The sequence below is a fragment of the Pempheris klunzingeri genome, chromosome 12 (genome assembly GCF_042242105.1).
Source record: "Pempheris klunzingeri isolate RE-2024b chromosome 12, fPemKlu1.hap1, whole genome shotgun sequence".
In the NCBI taxonomy this organism is placed as follows: domain Eukaryota; kingdom Metazoa; phylum Chordata; class Actinopteri; order Acropomatiformes; family Pempheridae; genus Pempheris; species Pempheris klunzingeri.
Genome location: NC_092023.1, coordinates 675001 through 692879, shown reverse-complemented (window position 1 = coordinate 692879; position 17879 = coordinate 675001). Strand labels below are relative to the sequence as shown.

At 53.8% G+C, this 17879-nt stretch overlaps 1 protein-coding gene across 1 annotated transcript; it reads right to left on the bottom strand.

Moving 5' to 3' along the window:
• Positions 1 to 4273: 4273 nt before the first annotated feature.
• Positions 4274 to 13636, bottom strand: ism1 (isthmin 1). The gene is made up of 6 exons (XM_070841355.1): positions 13499 to 13636; positions 8302 to 8496; positions 7317 to 7584; positions 5597 to 5740; positions 5367 to 5456; positions 4274 to 5118 (listed from the first exon to the last, which is right to left on the bottom strand). Exons 1-6 carry the CDS (start codon positions 13634 to 13636, stop codon positions 4601 to 4603), a joined length of 1353 nt encoding a protein of 450 aa, XP_070697456.1. The 3' UTR covers positions 4274 to 4600.
• Between the last annotated feature and the right edge of the window lie 4243 nt (positions 13637 to 17879).

Genomic DNA, 17879 nt, shown 5'->3' with positions numbered 1-17879 from the left:
TCTCTGACCGTAGAGATGACCAAGCAGCAGGAAGCTATGCACTTCCACAGTGACGCTGACACACACACACACACACACATACATATATAAATACATACATATATAAATACATACATATATAGTGCTCAGGTAGCAGCATTTGACCCCACCACCAAACACGACTGTTAGTCCTCATTTAAAAACCGCAGTTTATATTTCTACAGTCACATTGACAGAGACGTATTTTCTTGCTGAAAACTAATTTATGCATTAGGCACATGAAGTGGTGCTGTGGAGAGGAAGGGTCTCAATTCTGTTTCTCCTATTCTGGTTTCACTCAGTTACTACTTAGAATTCCAGTCTCAACGAAACCTCACCAGAGCTTGTCTGTTCTTTACTTGAAATGCAACTAATATAAAATGGTATAAGCTATGGAGATGGTAGTTGGTGCACGGCTCTCTGCAGTGCTCAGAAAGTAAATAAAATCTATGTTGCTACATTTCTGCGTCTAAAGTCTTTTAAACTTCTTCTTCCAACCTTTTCCAGGAAAAGACTGTGAGACAGACGGCATAAATATCATAATCTGAGCTGTGGAGTGCCAAAAATGTATAGTCTGGGAATAAATTATATGATGGACAGTAACTGGAGATGGAAAAAGAATTGAGCTGAAACATTTCAGCATGAGAGGCAGTATGGAAGTCTGTCTGCTTATTTCTTTACATTTAACGTGTGTCTCTCCAAAGGCTTTCTTTCTGAGTTGTGTTGATTTGATTCCTTATAAATCTACTTTTAAAGGCTCCTATTAGAGGGGGCAGCTATTTATATCAGTTGAATCGGTCTCTATGGTCGGAGTTTGTCCAGCTGCCGGCTCTGGATGGTGGCCACTGTAGTGTCTGAGAGGAATGTGCAATAGAGATGTTGAAGAAGATGAATGTATTCAGCGTCTGAAGAGGGAGAGCTGCCTGCGTCGCTGCGATAGGACCACGTACTGACGACGTGCGGCCTCTCGGGTGGAAGATGTCACAATGCTTTGACATCACCGGTGTGCAAAGTGGACCTGACGGGGCAGGAGGAGCAGCAGGGGGGTGGCTGGGGAGGTGCTGTGTATTTTTGTTTTTGTTGCACAACCTTCTGACCCCAGTTTGATCTTGAGGGTTCATCTAGAAGGAGATCTGTGTTTCCCTGCCCCTCACCCACACTCACACCCGTCTCTGTGAGCTCGATGTGTTATTATAGAGCGCTCTCTTCTCATCGGGGCTAATCTGTGTTTCTGGAAGACCCTGTGCCCTATTCAGCTCGGAGCCTTCCCCTTCAAACACCATCCCTCTCTGCCCTGGATCCCCTTGGCTTTGAAAAAGGATCCCGGGTCTTTAAAAAGTGGCCGGGGTCCTGAGCCATTCAAGGTGTATCCAATGCCTCGCGCTCAGCAAGCCTCTTAAATGCAAAACAGACGGTGGAGCAAATAAAGATCAAAGGCGGCAGCCGTGCCCGCCCGGCCTGCTGTCCTCACATGCCAGGCGGGGCTGTCACCGTGAATCACAGCCATGCAGCTGACCCCCCCTCCCCAACCACCTAAGGGCCACCAACCCCCCTGTGCCAGTGTCCCACACCCACACACACACACAGGGTTAAAACCTGAGTGGGTGTGTGAGGACCTACATCAGATCCTCCTCCCTGTCGGACCGCTGAGCCAAATGTCTGGTTCCAGGAGCATCACGGTGGTTCGTCCTGTTCGTCCTTCGCCGGCTTCACCTCGCAGTGAAGCCAGTGAGTGGATGTTGTTTGTCTTCGCTCTGATCCGTTCACGTTTGAATGGTGCCAAATATCAGCACATGGATGCAAGCGGAGCCTATAAAACATGTGGTGGCACATTAGTCACAGGGTTAGCTCAATGAGAAGCTTGGCTGGGTATAATAACTCTTTTATAAGGAGCAGAGGAGGTGTTTTTCTGCACTGTCCTCACTGTGTGTGAATTTATGAGTGGGTGTGTGTTATTTTAGCCTTTTGTTTGAGCTGGTGGAGGCGTATGAGCCGGGGGCAGGTGCCACTAAGACGTCTAACATGATGCTGCTGGTCTCATAGTGATACTGTTTGTCCAGTAAGTGAATCAGAGCGTTTAGTCGTGGTTGTTCTGCAGAAGATGGTGAAGGCACCCTGCCCTCTCTGATGCTCCACAGCTACTGGACCTGTTTGTTCAGCTGTACGCACCCCCCCTCCAGCACCCACTCCTCCGCCAAAGACGCAACCCTATGGCGGGCAGAGTGCCGGCGGCCCCACCCCTGTTTGGGGTGAAGGTTGAGAGGGAGGGACAGAGATAAGCAGCCTCCCGGTCCAGGTCAGCTATTCCAGATTAGTCGACCAAAGAAAGCCTTTTAATTAGGCTTGCCGTGCTGTGAGCGCGCTGTGGTATTGTGGCCCAGACACTTCCTGCATTGTGCTGCACCACCCATAAAGTAGCAGAGCGAGGGAGAGAAAGTGAGGCTAAAAATGACTCCACCACATCTGCTGCACACCACAAGACAAAGAGATGCCCGAGTGCCACCAGTTCACCTACCAGGAGCTCCAGCATGACGGCAAAGCACCTGGACCGGTTTTCATGTCATTTTTTATTACATTCACCCGTCTGACTTTCCACCGCTCCTCTTCCTCCTTCCTGCTCCTGTTGTTTTCTCTTCCTACAGTGAGGTCTTGTGTGGATCCACTGAGAAGTCCCAGGGCCAGCCCCGTCAGAGTCGGTCTGAAACAGCCTGAGCTCGTTGGACAGAATTTCCTCCTCATAACAAAAATAGAGGCAAAATACCAACAATCATATCTTGGTGATGCTTAATGAGCCCTTTGGGATCCTTGACAATATACCACTAATATGGTGCTTTGCCTGCTTTGAAACATACCAGAGTAGACTCCTGGAAATAGTAACACAAAGCGAGGCCCCCGCCAACGCAACAGCTTTTCCCTGGACGCTCTGCACTCGCTGCTCTGCTCCGTCGCCCCCTCAGAGATGTTCGCTGCAGTTCACTCAGCCTCTAAACCTGGTGTCTTTATACCCACCTGAGCCTCCAGTTGTGCTGGTGTTCGTGGGGGGGTCGCGTGAGTGACCGCCTGCTCTCCAGACACGTGGGGCCTGTCTGGAGAGGAGATACTCAGGAGGGTGGGGGTGGGGGGGTACGTCATCTATTTGAGCTTGGCCCTGATGTCTGAGAAGGAAGCAGAAGGCCTCACTTTGCTCCTCAGAGCGCCTGCTGAGTGTGTGTGTGTGGGGGGGGGAGTACCTAGGTGAGGGTGTACCTGCTGATAAAAGACTGTTTGGGATAAATGGGTCGAAGGACGCGTGTGGAGGAATTTTGTATGAACAGTGAAGCAGCCGGGCTGCCTGAGGGGGGGTGGGACGTGCTGGGGCCTGCTGCAGCGTGAAGACGAGCTCCGCTCCCGGCCGGCTGTGCCGAGCACGAGCCCGCAGGAATGAGAGCGGCATGAATGGCCGTCTGTGTGTGACAGCGACTGCGGCCCTGCGGGACGGTCAGAGGGCCTTACTACGGCCCGGCAGCCCCCACCGTGTGTGAGCGCACGTGTACGCTGAGAAATTACTCAGGAATGTGAGGAAACCTGCCAAAGACTAAGAATCTGAGTCGTCACGGGAGCCTCACCCTGCTCGCCCTCTGGAGGTATGATGATCCATCAAGAGACACCCTGCACTGGACCACAGGAGGTCTGGATCAACAGGACGGTCTAACAGTCACTGATGAAATGTGATATTTACAAAGATTACCACACAGTCAAGTCTTCTCTGCAACCCATTCGTTGGCTTTTTAAACATTTATTATAGATTTATAACTCTTTCCATACAGTTGAATTCACACATTCTTTACACTCTCTTATGGTTTAATCCTAACTTGAGAAACACATCAGCACACTGATGGCAAGTTTGAGCTCGAGAGGAATCTCAAGTTAGCATTCAGCCATTTGTGAATCAGACACCAGTCAGACACCAGTCAGACACCAGTCAGACACCAGTCAGACACCAGTCAGACACAGCTACTTAATAAATACTTTACAAAAATAATGCAGGCTTTTTACAGAGAGGATCTGCCTCGGAGACAAAGGGGAAATGGTTGTAAATCCTTGGTGAGGAGAAATGTGCATGCTAAATAAACTCACAAGCTTACATGAGAACCTGAATACTGTGAATGACCCCCCCCCCCACCCCACCCCCCCAACACATTCCTGCAGGATCTCATTCTCATTGGCCTCACAGAGTCACCCCACATCAACATGGACGCCATCTTTTCCCTTTTAAGAATATAAGCTCAGTTCTCCCTTTAGTGAGCAGATATTACTGGTGACAAGAAACTTTCATTTTTCAGAAGCATATTTTATAAAAACAAAAAATAGAATAACAACAAAGAAACAAAGCATCACTCTGTGCCTGGTTTTGGTGAAGTTCCTTGTGAGAAAAGCTTCTGACTCTGTGGGACTTTTAGTCCTCTGGGTTCAAAGGAGCAGTCAGTCTTGTTCCTCGGAGCCTAAACGTTCGTGTTATTTGACCTAAAACAGAATAAAAATGGTTTCAGCACCATTTCTGAGGTTGAGCTGAGTCCGTACGCAGCGTGTGTCGTCCTGCCGGCTAGAACTCCCGGGCTTCTTCAAACTGTTTGTAGTAGTCCTCGTCCTGAGGGTTGTCGGGACACTTCTGCCCGTTGTTTGGCGGCCTGGCCTGGTTGTAGCGGCTCCAGTCTCCTTTGCAGATGATCCAGGGCAGGATGTCCACCTTGTAGTGCAGGTCGGCCGAGAACTCGGTGCTGATGAGGTTGGGCGTGCCGGCCCCTTTGCCGCGAGTGATGAGCTTCATGCTGTCGTCGTAGCAACAGTGCTGCGCTGCCAGCGTGGTGGACTCCAGCGTCAGCATGGAGCGGATGCAGTAACGGGCCGTGGGCTTGTAGATCTCCAGCTTCTCTTTCGGCCCGCTGGCGTCTTTCCAGCGGAAATCTCGGCGAGTGGGAGCGTCGTGTACGTCCGCCGTGCTGTACGCCACCTCGGTGGGGTAAGAGCAGGGGCAGCTGGGAAGGTCGTTCGCCACCTTGGTCATGTACTTCTTCAAGAAGTCACTCTTGCAGTTCATCCATCGCTCGCAGCTGTCTGTGTCTGGAAGAGATGAAGGCAACATTTACTACCAGTGTAGTGCAGTCTTCAGGGCGTTCTCACCAGGACGGCGCTCTGCCTGCCCGGCTGCACATTTTCATTTCTGCACAGTAATGGGCCGCGGCCCGAGCACGAGGAATGCTAAATGTGTGAAGGAACAGTGCTGCCAGATGGAAGAACGGCCTTTGATAGTGGAAGAACACGTGAGCGAGGGATAGTCTGGAGTCAGACGAGAGCCGGCACAATCTTACCGACACCAAAGAGCTCCGTGGCGTTGAACTCATCTGTTCCGGCTAACAGGCTCACTTCAGTGGCTGCTGTCTTGAAGGCATCTTCAATACCTTTGGAGATGAATGCATAGTGAGAGGGCAGGTCAGAGGATGAAAGACTACTAAAGCAGCACATTACACTGGCAAACTCTCCTCTGATGTCCATTAATACCATCTTTACTTTGTTCTGTGAGCCAAAAGCAGGACTTTACCGGGGCAGCTGGGCATATCACAGGTCCTGGACTCGGTGGCGGTGCAGGCGTAACCACACGACCTGGTTCTCTTCTGGTTGCCGTTCCCACAGGTGACACTGCAGGCTGTCCAGTTGCTCCAGTCCCCCTCTCCGTCCATGTAGTCTGGATCAGACAGACACACAGATCCTGAGCTGATGCAGGCCACATGCTGAACTTACTCAGGCCTGTTAGCATGCCTCACTAATAATAAGTCTGAGGGGGGGGGGGGGGGGGGGGGGGGCATGAAAGGGGAAGTGGGGGAGCTCAAAGTTCTCTTTGACTTTGCCCCTCAAAGCAGATACCACGCAAGCCTGTCTGCACACACACACACACACACACACACACACACACACACACACACACACACACACACACACACACACACACACACACACACACACACACACACACACACACACACACACACACACACACACACACACACAGAGCGAAGGGCACAGTGTGTGTGTTCAGTTAGCGCAGTAACAGAAGCATTAACAAAGCTGCAGGGTGTCCAGCAGCGACTTCACCAACAGACACCCTCCCTGGGTGAAGTCTTCACCAACAGACACCCTCCCTGGGTGAAGTCTTCACCGGCAGGGTGGCACCGGGCAGCGCTCCGCCGCTCCGGCTCTGATTCATTGGTTTGGAAATGGGAAGTGAAATGGCAAGAAATCCTCTTTAACTCCAATTATCATTGAGCAGATCACTGTAATGGGGATACATGGAAACAGTTACACCAGGCTGCCCCCCCCCCCACCACACACACACACATCTTGAAAGCAGCACTCCATCAATGAGGAGAATTAATGTGGGCATGTTGGGATGGAAGTATTTCTGGCCAGGGTCCAAACCTTCCTATACGCCCCCCCGCTGCCATCTGCCCCTCATTATGAGCATTTTGTATGAATCCAGGCCAGATAGCCATCCAGCAGCTCCCATCCTCCTCCGAGGCTTCCTGTGACCAGAGAGCTGCTGGCGGCTCAGACAGAACTCAGGATTTAGAGAAGTTGGTAATGAGCTGAATGTCCCATCGGTGGTCTGCGATGCCCCCCCGCTGGGACGACCGGGACAGTGATGATGACCAAATATTTCTCCGTCCATTAGAGTGGTTTGGAATAAAGGTGACCGCAGCGATAAGCCAGAAACATTAAACATGGGCTGTGGTCTGACAAGAAAACACCTCCCTCACCGCTGCAGTGCAAGTGGATAAAATGACATTTACCACAGCAGGCGCATTCCTGTTCCACCATGTCGGTTTGGGCATGCACCAACACGGCCCGGCGCGCACTGTACGACACTCAGAGTAAATTCTTCCCCGTTAGATTTATCTGTGGGGTTACTTCTGGAGAGCGTTGTGAGGACGGTGTGGCAGCCAAACGCTGCTCCTGGCCCCATTCCTGCTGCTCAGCTTTGATGTAGGAAGGCGTTTAAACTGTGTCACGTAGCTCGCTCGCACCACAGACGATTCTACCTCATAAAAGAGTGTTAAAGGCTTCAATCAGGGGCTCCGAAGACTCGCCTGGGACGGCTGCACTTATTATGGTGACAGCTTAAATCAGCAAATCTGCAAATTACAGATTCCACATCAGACTCTGGCCATCTGTGGAAACACTGGAGACCAGAGCTCAAATAAGACGGATGGATCCCAGAGATTGTGCCTGTGCCCTGTGCACTCAGCCCCTGCTGCCAGTCTCACCATATTCAGTTTGAGCCTTGCCTCCTCCCCCGGTGCCTCCTCTCCTGTCCCAGTCTGCCGGCGGCCTGAGGAAGTTGCTGTCCTCGCTGTTGCTCCCGTAGGAGTGGTCCCGCTCCTCTGTTTGAGTGGTGGTGGAGGAGGAGGAGGAGGATGAAGAGTGGGGCCACCAGTTCCTCCAGTTGGGAGAAGCCCAGCTGGGTTTGCTCTCCTTGCGGAGGCCTTTCTCGGGCTCGTGGCCCTCCAGCCCGTCCACCACCTCGATGGTCACCTGTTTAGAGACAGAGCCATCACAACGGGTCCAAGAGGTGACACTTTCTGACCCCCCCACACACAATGTGACCCCCTCCCCCCTTCTGTCTTAACACATGTGCCTCCCAGATGATAGGGGACCATCAGCCCTGCCCCACAGCCCCCCTCCCACCTCTCGGTCTCTCCACCTAAACACAGAGTTCAAAGGGCTCCTCAGCCTCCTCCAGACCATGAAAGCCAGATGAATCCCAGGATCAAAGACGCGCCCCCCCCCTCCTGCCCTCCCCCCAGCCTCACACCCTTGCTCAATTGGTTGCTCTGCTCTCTCCCCACATCTTGAGATGTTAATACACTTTGTTCGTGCTCGGATTTAGCAGTGATGCTCTCAGAAATGGAGCGCCCCCCCCCCCCCCCCCCGGATTAGACAGGAGAATGATTTAAACATGGCAGCGGTTACTCGGCCATCTGCACCACTGAGGGACTTCTGGGCGAGGGCTCGCCGCACATTTACATAAGCTGCCGTCTGTTTTCGGGGCGCTGATGGTTGGTGTCTGCCTTTCAGCCCCCACCATGAAGGACGAGAGACCTCAGTGTCTATCTTAAGCTGCACTGCGAGCCAGGAAGGGGGGAGAAAAAGGGGGTAGTGATGTGCACCAAACTATTCTCCTTCGTCCTGTTTGCTCTTCCTGTCCCGTGTGCTTGAGTAGCCATGAAAGCACGAGACACACATGGTCACCTGTATGTTGGGGTTCTGTCCATTGATGTCAGCTTTGGAGAGGTCGGGGAAGTTGTGCAGATCCAGCAGGAACGCTCCGGCGCCGTCCTTGTGGACGCTGCTGCCCTGTGCCCAGGGGAGGGCGGCGGGCCGGTGGGTGAGCCGGTCTTCAGGAGCCAGCTGGGCAGAGGAGCTGCTTCTTACATTGATGTTGTTCTGCTGAGAAGAGAAGATCATCAGTCAGTATTACTAATATTACCGTAACTTCTCTTTCAAGTCACATGGCGTTAGGTCGATCTCATGTTGACAGGTCTGTGTGTCCATGACCCCCCCGTCAGAGATCCCGTGGACAGGACTCCTGACTGGTTGGAGCCCAGAAAGAAGGAAGCAGTGGGGAGAAGCTGTCCATGTCCAGAGTGCACTCAGAGCCAGACTGTATACTTTTCCTCTTTTAGCTGCTGCTGCTGCTGTTTCACCATCCAGACATGATGTGGACGCTTTTAGCATTTCTCACCAGTGTTCCTGCAGCGAGGCCGCACAGAGAAACCTGAGCAAACATTGCAAAATAATTACATCTGCCTTCTTGAAGACAGAAAAACATTTGGTCTGCTGACTGGGGACGGGGGGGGGTGACAGGGGTTGTAAATTCATCCCAAAAGGACAGTGGAGGCATATGTCTCCTGTCAGGTATGCACAGAAGGAACAATTATTCCTCAATTGGACAGACAGCCATAAGTAGGCAGCAATCATCTGTTCTGGGGTGGCAGAAAATAAGATGAAAGGAAGCCATCAATCACGCTCCTTGTTTTCCTGCTTCACGTTCCAGTCGGTCCTCCCTCCCGCTCCTGTGGCCGGGCCGAGGCCTGAGAACATGGCGGCGGCGCTGCGCGGCCGCGGTGGCCGGTCACAGACAAAGTGTCAGCTCGGCCGCATTGTGGTGGACAGAAAAGCCCCCAGTGGAGCCGTTTGTGTCCAGCCAAGGTGCACCATGGGACAACACGGGCACTGTAAGCGGAGCTGCACGGCGTGGGAGGGGGGGATCACAAATGTACGTGTACGCTGAACTAAACCGCAGAGAGAAAAACATTTAGTTCCTGTTGTTGATCACAGCCAGAGAGCAGACGGAGCAAACACGAGAGCGGGATTTCACAGAATTGAACAACTTTCACATCACATATCTGAATGTGAGCTACTGCCGTAATTACAATGATTACACAATTGCCCGTAATTATGAGGAGGAAGAGTAGGTGGTTCTGCATTCTGCCTGCAGCCACCAAATAAAGAGGGGGGGGTTTACTCCAGATAAGATGCTTCTACCAGAATTTATGTTCAAAATCATAAAAAATAAAGGAAAAACTGGAGTTCAGATTCCAATTAAAACCACAAACGTCTTTTCCCAAACCAAACAGCTGCGGCCGAGCTCTCGGCACAGAAGAGGCTTGTTTCGTGCCTCAGCCGTCGGCCCCCTGTGTGAACATGACAGGACCTCTGTGCTTCTATCACAGGCACTTGGGCTTTGCGATGCCCATGTGATAACCCCCGCTTTCAAGTTCCCAGCCCTCAGAAGTCGGCTGAGTGGCTGTAATTGAGCTCCGCAGAGGGAGCGAGCCCGACGCTCACAGGTTCAGCCCCAGCGTGAATACAGGCACACAATAGGAAGTGAAGCAAACAGGTGCGCCCCCCCCCCCCCCCCCCCTCCGGCCGGATTAGATATTTATGGATTATATTAGGATTTAACTGCAGACCACACAAGCTGCTCTTCAGTCCAGACGTCACTGTTTTATGGTGCTGATACAACAAACAGTCAGACACAAGTCAGCACAGCTGATGGAGACAGACCGTCCCCCCCCCCGTCTCACTCTTCTGCTGTGCCACATCACACTGAATCACATGTGGAGGCTCCTCATCTCATCCTGACACAAAGTGCTTTATTTAAAGTCAAACTCTGGGGGGGGGGGTAACAGTAGTTTAGTCCTGATGCCTTTTGATTTGTGTTTACAGCAACATGTGAAAGAAGGAGACAGAAAACTAGAAAACTAGATTGAAGACTGAACTTGTGCTGTTTGAATGAAAGTGTCATAACGTCCTGTCCTGCAGACTAAAGACTAAAGACGTTCTTCACTCAGTCCTGGTGGAACCACAGCCAATGAACGATGAAACCTTAAAGACTATTTTGACATTATCTCGTCTCACCAGCAGGACAGATGCTGATTCCCTCCCTATAATAAAAACATGATGATCCTTCATGGACAAACAGGAGCCTGGACGGTGTCGCTGCTGACTGAGGCTCTGAGCTGAAGTGTAAAAAGGGATCTAGTGATCTGAGCGGCTTCCCTCCATAAACACAGAGATCTGACTAATCTAGATCTTCATGTGGGGGCTGAGCAGAGAAGGACACACCAGGAAACAGAATATGTCTTAATAACAGATAGTTTCTCAGTGTTGAATCTAAAGGAGAGAATGCACACGGGGGGGGTCAGTCATGGGGAGGGATGATGCAGCTGTGCATGAACTGTGTAAAGTCTGTTAATTGTTGATAATGTCGACATAACCCCCCCCCGTCTGTTCCCAGTGACTCTCAGTGGAGTTCGTTCACACAAGCTAATGAGAAAAACATGCAGTTTTCTCACTTTTCCTCTGGTGGGGGCTGTACACTCCCCTCAGTCCTCCTCAGTGACAAACACGCTTTAATTTGGAGATCAAAAGTGACACACCACTCCTCAGTTCATCTGGGGCCCCCCAGGATGTCACCCCCCACTCTCAAAAGCCATGAATGAACACTTGCACACACAAGCCACCCCCCTCTCCCCCCTCACAGTGTCTCCTCTTCTTTTCCCGCTCCCCCCGTCTTCACTTTGTGAGGGCTGCTTAAAGGGGCATGACTCCATTTTCAATCGGGAGCAACTCAGGGGTCCCCCCCCCCCCAGGGAGGCTGGCAGGAAATGAAGGCAGTGCACATTGTGCCAGATGCTTTTCAGCAGTGCACTTCTCCCCCCCCCCCCCGTCCTGGGTGTGTCTGTTCACAGGATCACATGGGGGAGATTCCTGCTGTATCAGAAATAATATGATATTAATCAGATGGATCTGCCCCCCCCCCCAGTCAGTGAAGGTGGACCCAGCGGATGGATCTGCCCCCCCAGTCAGTGATGGTGGACCCAGCGGATGGATCTGCCCCCCCAGTCAGTGATGGTGGACCCAGCGGATGGATCTGCCCCCCCAGTCAGTGAAGGTGGACCCAGTGGATGGATCTGCCCCCCCCCCAGTCAGTGAAGGTGGACCCAGCGGATGGATCTGCCCCCCCAGTCAGTGATGGTGGACCCAGCGGATGGATCTGCCCCCCCAGTCAGTGAAGGTGGACCCAGTGGATGGATCTGCCCCCCCCCCCCCAGTCAGTGAAGGTGGCCCCAGCCTTCTCCCTACAGGTGGAGCCACATCCTGTCATTTGTGTTCCTGTGAAAGCCGTTTTAAATATGACACCTTGGACTGACAATACACCCCCCAGGCCAAGAGGTGACATCACCGCCTTCAGTGGCCGAGCAGCGAAGTGTGTCCGCACGCAGTCGGAGCATTCGGGGGGGGGGGGGCAGAAAACATTCAGCGCTGCCCTCCACATGGGGCCTGAGACGCTGCTGAGCTCTTTCATCACAGGCCAGAGGCTCCACACACATCTGAGCTGACAAAGGATGGTGGAGCAGGAATGGGAGGCATGTGCTCCTGCTCCTCACCCTCACCCTGCTCCTCACCCTGCTCCTCACCCTCACCCTGTTCCTGCTCCTCACCCTCACCCTGTTCCTGCTCCTCACCCTGCTCCTGCTCCTCTCCCTCACCCTGCTCCTCTCCCTCACCCTGCTCCTGCTCCTCTCCCTCACCCTGCTCCTCACCCTGTTCCTGCTCCTCACCCTGCTCCTCACCCTCACCCTGTTCCTGCTCCTCTCCCTCACCCTGCTCCTGCTCCTCACCCTGCTCCTGCTCCTCACCCTCACCCTGTTCCTGCTCCTCACCCTGCTCCTGCTCCTCACCCTGCTCCTCACCCTGCTCCTGCTCCTCACCCTCACCCTGTTCCTGCTCCTCACCCTGCTCCTGCTCCTCACCCTGCTCCTCACCCTGCTCCTGCTCCTCACCCTGCTCTTCACCCTCACCCTGCTCCTCACCCTCACCCTGCTCCTCACCCTCACCCTGCTCCTCACCCTGCTCCTCACCCTGCTCCTCACCCTGCTCCTGCTCCTCACCCTGCTCCTCACCCTGCTCCTGCTCCTCACCCTGCTCCTCACCCTGCTCTTGCTCCTGCTCCTGCTCCTCACCCTCACCCTGCTCCTCACCCTCACCCTGCTCCTCACCCTCACCCTGCTCCTCACCCTGCTCCTCACCCTCACCCTGCTCCTCACCCTGCTCCTCACCCTGCTCCTCACCCTGCTCCTCACCCTGCTCCTGCTCCTCCAACTTCTGGCTGTGTGACAAGTATTCAGTGAATTCCTGGAATATCTGCTCAGCTTGTCCTCTAATATCCAGTGAGGCTGCAGAGACGCAGGTCGGCCTGCAGCGATGGAGCAGATAAGAGAAGTGCCCCCCCCCCCCCCCCCCCCCCCCCCCCCCCCCCACCCCCCACCCCCCCACCGTCCTCTGGAGGAAACATTCCTTCCATTCACTTCCACTAATGAAGACTTTCTGAAGGGACGTCACCTGTTTATGACCAGGAGGAGGAGGAGGAGGAGGAGGACAGGGTTTCAGTAGGATGCTGAATATACTTTAACACCTCTGACCTCTGACCCCCCCCCCCATGTTAAAAAGAGCACTTAGAGGTTCACACCTGAGTCACTTTGTCTCCAAGGTGACGACCATTAAACCAGAGGAGGTTATTTCTGCTCCCCAGCTCTTCCTCCTCAGACTGAGGCAGAAGTCACAGTGGTGTCAGACTCTGGGGGGGGGGCAGGGGGGGTCAATGATGAGACCATGATGACAGAGAAGTGCCTGCAGCTAACATTTAACCCCAGCATTAGGGGTGGGGGGGGGGGCTGATCTCTGACCCTCCTCATCCTCCGTCCCTCTGCCTCCCGGGGGACACCCCAGGGAGACCACATCCGTGTGTATGTCAACAGTCCCACAGGGGGGGGGGCTTTATTTCACCTGGCCCACCGGCTCATGTGAGCATTTTATCGGCCCATCTGTGACAGCCGAGCCCCCCTCCATTCTGCATCGGACCCCCCCAGCCCGGACTGACCTGAGTGAGTGCCGTGTGCTGCTCCAGGCTCACGGAGACGTTCCCCTGGGGGAGGGGGCCGGCCCGCAGCACGGTGATGTGGAGGGTGAGCAGCAGCAGTCCCAGCAGCAGCAGCACCTCCGCCGCCAGACGCACCATCCTCCTGGCGCGGCCGCTCTTCGGAGCCGGAGCTGTGGCCGGAGCCCCCACCGCGCCTCCTCCCGGAGCACAGACTCCGATCTCCGGATCCGCCGGGGACGAGGAGCCGCAACACCACTTCGGAGCCACTTCGGGAATCAGAAGTGCAAAGATGAAGGGAAAAGGGTCGGAGGGGGGGGGGGGGGGGGGGCAGCCGGATAACTTGGAAAAAGTGCCGCAAAGTGATCCGGATCAGACTTTAGAGTCCGTGTCTGGTCTCAGGTCTCCAGAGTCAAACCTCCTGCTCAAACTGGCCCCCCCACACTGCACTTTTCCTCTCTTCCACTCCGGCCGCTTCACTCCTGTCCGGTTCTGTCCTCATTCTGCGCCCCCACCGCGAGAAAAGTCCGGGTCCGGGTTAGTCTGCTTCAGAAGCACCGTGTGTCCATCACGCCGCCGACAGTGGGCCCCCACCTGAACGAAGACGCGGGCTGGAGTCCTGCAGGAGGAAACTAGTGAAGCCTGATCAGACCGCAGCCCCCCACACACGCGCTCTGCGGGCCGAGCGCTCCGGAGGTGCTTTTATACCACACGCCCCTGAGCACGAGCCCTCCCCCTGCTTAACCCTTTAGTCCCCCTGCAGCAGCCCTCCCCCAGCGGGACTTTGGCGGAGTGTAACACCGAATATTCCTGGGGGGGGTGAGGGGGGGTCTGCTCGTCCCTTTGCAGAAGAAGAAGAAACTTTGAAGTTCTTCACAGGATGTGTGAGAGTGTGTGTGTGTGTGTGTGGGGGGGGGGGGGGGGGCTCCTGACAGGGGGTGTGGCTCTCCTGTGAAGGTGCTGCAGCACGTGACTTCATGTGATTAAACCTGCTGACAGGCTGTTAGTGAACTGATGGTGACCAACAGGACCCCCCCACCTGCTGAGGAGCCACAACAGCCACGTGACATCACAGTTAAAGGATGACCTGATGGGGGGGGGGGGGGGCATTAACAGTAATGAGTTATTTAAACGTTTGATGTCATTGTTCCTGCTTTCCACAGCTCCTCCGTCCTTCACTGGGGGGGAACCCTCCATGACCCCCCTGAGCTCCTCTGACAAGCCTGGAGACACTGGAAACGTGGATCCTGGTGACCGGGAACCACCTGGATCTGGATCCTGCTCACACAAGAAGCCTTGGGGCTCCTTTAACCCCGTGTGTGTTCACCAGTGGGTCCGACCTGTTCTTTGTCTGCCTCACTTCAAACCCCCCCTCCGGAGCAGAGGACTCTCCGTCTAAATGGGAAACAGAGAGCAGAGAGCGGCTCGCCTGCCTTGGACACGGTGTGGACATCAAAGGATCAGCAGAGGATCCCTTCAGAAAACCAGCTACATGCCATCACACTAAGAGCAGCAGGTCTGGGGCCGACACCACCAGCCTGGCAGAGCAGATGTCCTCGGTGCTTCTGCTGAACCTGATGTGACTGGATGGAGGCTGGTGTTACCACACTAGTCTGAGCAGGTGAAGATCAGCTCTCTCCTTTTCTTTTAACACAGTGTGAAGACTGAACACCAACTGAAGCAACAAGCAGCTCAGAACTATAAATCTGCTCTGAACTTTACTGAACCCTCTAAATGTCTCTCAAACATGAGCTCTGCAGAAGAAGCGTGTGTCTGTCTGCCTGTCTGTCTGCCTGTCTGCCTGTCTGCCTGCCTGCCTGTCTGTCTGTCTGCCTGTCTGTCTGTCTGTGCTGCTCCTACAGACACCGAAGGTGAAAGTAAACACAAATGAATAGCAGACGTGTCGAGGACGTCAGCGCTGCATCAGAGGCCACCTTCCCGTCTCCTCCAGATCTCAGTGGAACAGTACATTGGTATGACATCACAGGATTAACCAAACTGTTCCTATTGTTTGGGCCTATAGGAGCCAGATGTGGACGCTCCCTCACAGAACAAAGCCGCCTACTATAGAGCACAGATTTCTTTCTGTAACCTTTCAGACCCGTCTGTGTTTGCAGCTCATCTACTGTGTCTTTCCCAAGAGCTGCATATTGGATTTCAACTCCAGCTTGTAAAATGTTATCACGAAGCTGTTTATGGGGAGGGAAAAGCACAAACACAGCAACATCCTGAGGGCAAACAAGTGTGGACTAGACCCAATGTGACACATTGTGAAAACACATTTATCATCCATCTATAATCCTTCCTGTGTTAATCAAATGATTACCCCATACCAGGAGAATTCAGAGCCCGGCGCTAATTGCCGGGTTCGGTTTCTGTTGGCTCAGGTGCTGCATACTCTGCATGCTTACCTTCGCAACAAAGAGAGCAGCAGCTCTTTAAAACAGCAACAATTAAGCTGTTAAGACTTGGTGAATATGAGCAGTCTCGCCACAAAACAAGCCATCACACTTTTTTATTCTGCGTGGGGGGTGTTGAGATTTAACTGCATGTCAAAGCAGTAATTGCTGCGTGATCTATTATCCACAGGAAGGTTATTATCCACGGCGAGGACGGAGAGGAGCTACGCTGACGAAAACACTTCACCACTAAAGGTCTTCCTCATCTTTTGCTCGGTGAGTTGTGAGTAGTGAGTCATGTGGATGATTAACCAGCCCCCCCCCCGTCCCACAACACACACAGGAAGTTTTCATGCATCCGCATTTTATTGGAAAAAAATAAAAATCAGACGTAAAATTTTGACCAAAGCAGAAACGATCTAAACTGTGACTCCTGCTTCACGTGACCATCCTACCACGATGCTCACAATAACAACATTCATTTGTGGAAAGTAAAAAACGCTTCCTGAAGTCTGACATCTAAACGTAGACAGGAGTGATTGAGAACTGTGAGAAGGAGAACCTGCTTTTGATCCAGCAGCTGTAAAGTGTCTAGAGAAGAGTTGTGCAGTGAAGGAACATGTGATTGGTCCCAATACAGAACAGACTTCACGCAGTGCTGCAGCCTGGGACCCCTCCAGCAGTGTGCAATCATTTCAGGTACGTATTCACAATCATTTTATTTCAAGAGTTCCTGTCGTTCCTCTTGTTAAGAAGCATAAATAGACGTTTTGTTAAATCACAACATTTTACAAACATGTAAAAAGCAGCTGCCGAACATTTGGCCGTCTGTGCTGTGAGAGTGGGCGTCACTCTGCGTCTGTGGGTCTGTGGGTCTGCTGTGGGTCTGTGGGTCTGCTGTGGGTCTGTGGGTCTGCTGTGGGTCTGTGGGTCTGCTGTGGGTCTGCTGTGGGTCTGTGGGTCTGCTGTGGGTCTGTGGGTCTGCTGTGGGTCTGCTGTGGGTCTGCTGTGGGTCTGCTGTGGGTCTGCTGTGGGTCTATGGGTCTGCTGTGGGTCTGTGGGTCTGTGGGTCTGTGGGTCTGCTGTGGGTCTATGGGTCTGCTGTGGGTCTATGGGTCTGCTGTGGGTCTGTGGGTCTGTGGGTCTGTGGGTCTGCTGTGGGTCTATGGGTCTGCTGTGGGTCTGTGGGTCTGTGGGTCTGTGGGTCTGCTGTGGGTCTATGGGTCTGCTGTGGGTCTGTGGGTCTGCTGTGGGTCTGTGGGTCTGCTGTGGGTCTGCTGTGGGTCTGCTGTGGGTCTGCTGTGGGTCTGTGGGTCTGTGGGTCTGCTGTGGGTCTGTGGGTCTGTGGGTCTGCTGTGGGTCTATGGGTCTGTGGGTCTGTGGGTCTGTGGGTCTGTGGGTCTGCTGTGGGTCTGTGGGTCTGTGGGTCTGTGGGTCTGCTGTGGGTCTATGGGTCTGCTGTGGGTCTGTGGGTCTGTGGGTCTGTGGGTCTGCTGTGGGTCTATGGGTCTGCTGTGGGTCTGTGGGTCTGCTGTGGGTCTGTGGGTCTGCTGTGGGTCTGCTGTGGGTCTGCTGTGGGTCTGCTGTGGGTCTGCTGTGGGTCTGCTATGGGTCTGTGGGTCTGTGGGTCTGTGGGTCTGCTGTGGGTCTGCTGTGGGTCTGCTATGGGTCTGTGGGTCTGTGGGTCTGCTGTGGGTCTGCTGTGGGTCTGCTGTGGGTCTGCTGTGGGTCTGCTGTGGGTCTGCTGTGGGTCTGTGGGTCTGTGGGTCTGCTGTGGGTCTGTGAGTCTGCTGTGGGTCTGCTGTGGGTCTGTGGGTCTGCTGTGGGTCTGTGGGTCTGCTGTGGGTCTGTGGGTCTGTGGGTCTGCTGTGGGTCTGTGGGTCTGCTATGGGTCTGCTGTGGGTCTGTGAGTCTGCTGTGGGTCTGCTGTGGGTCTGTGGGTCTGTGGGTCTGCTGTGGGTCTGTGGGTCTACTGTGGGTCTGTG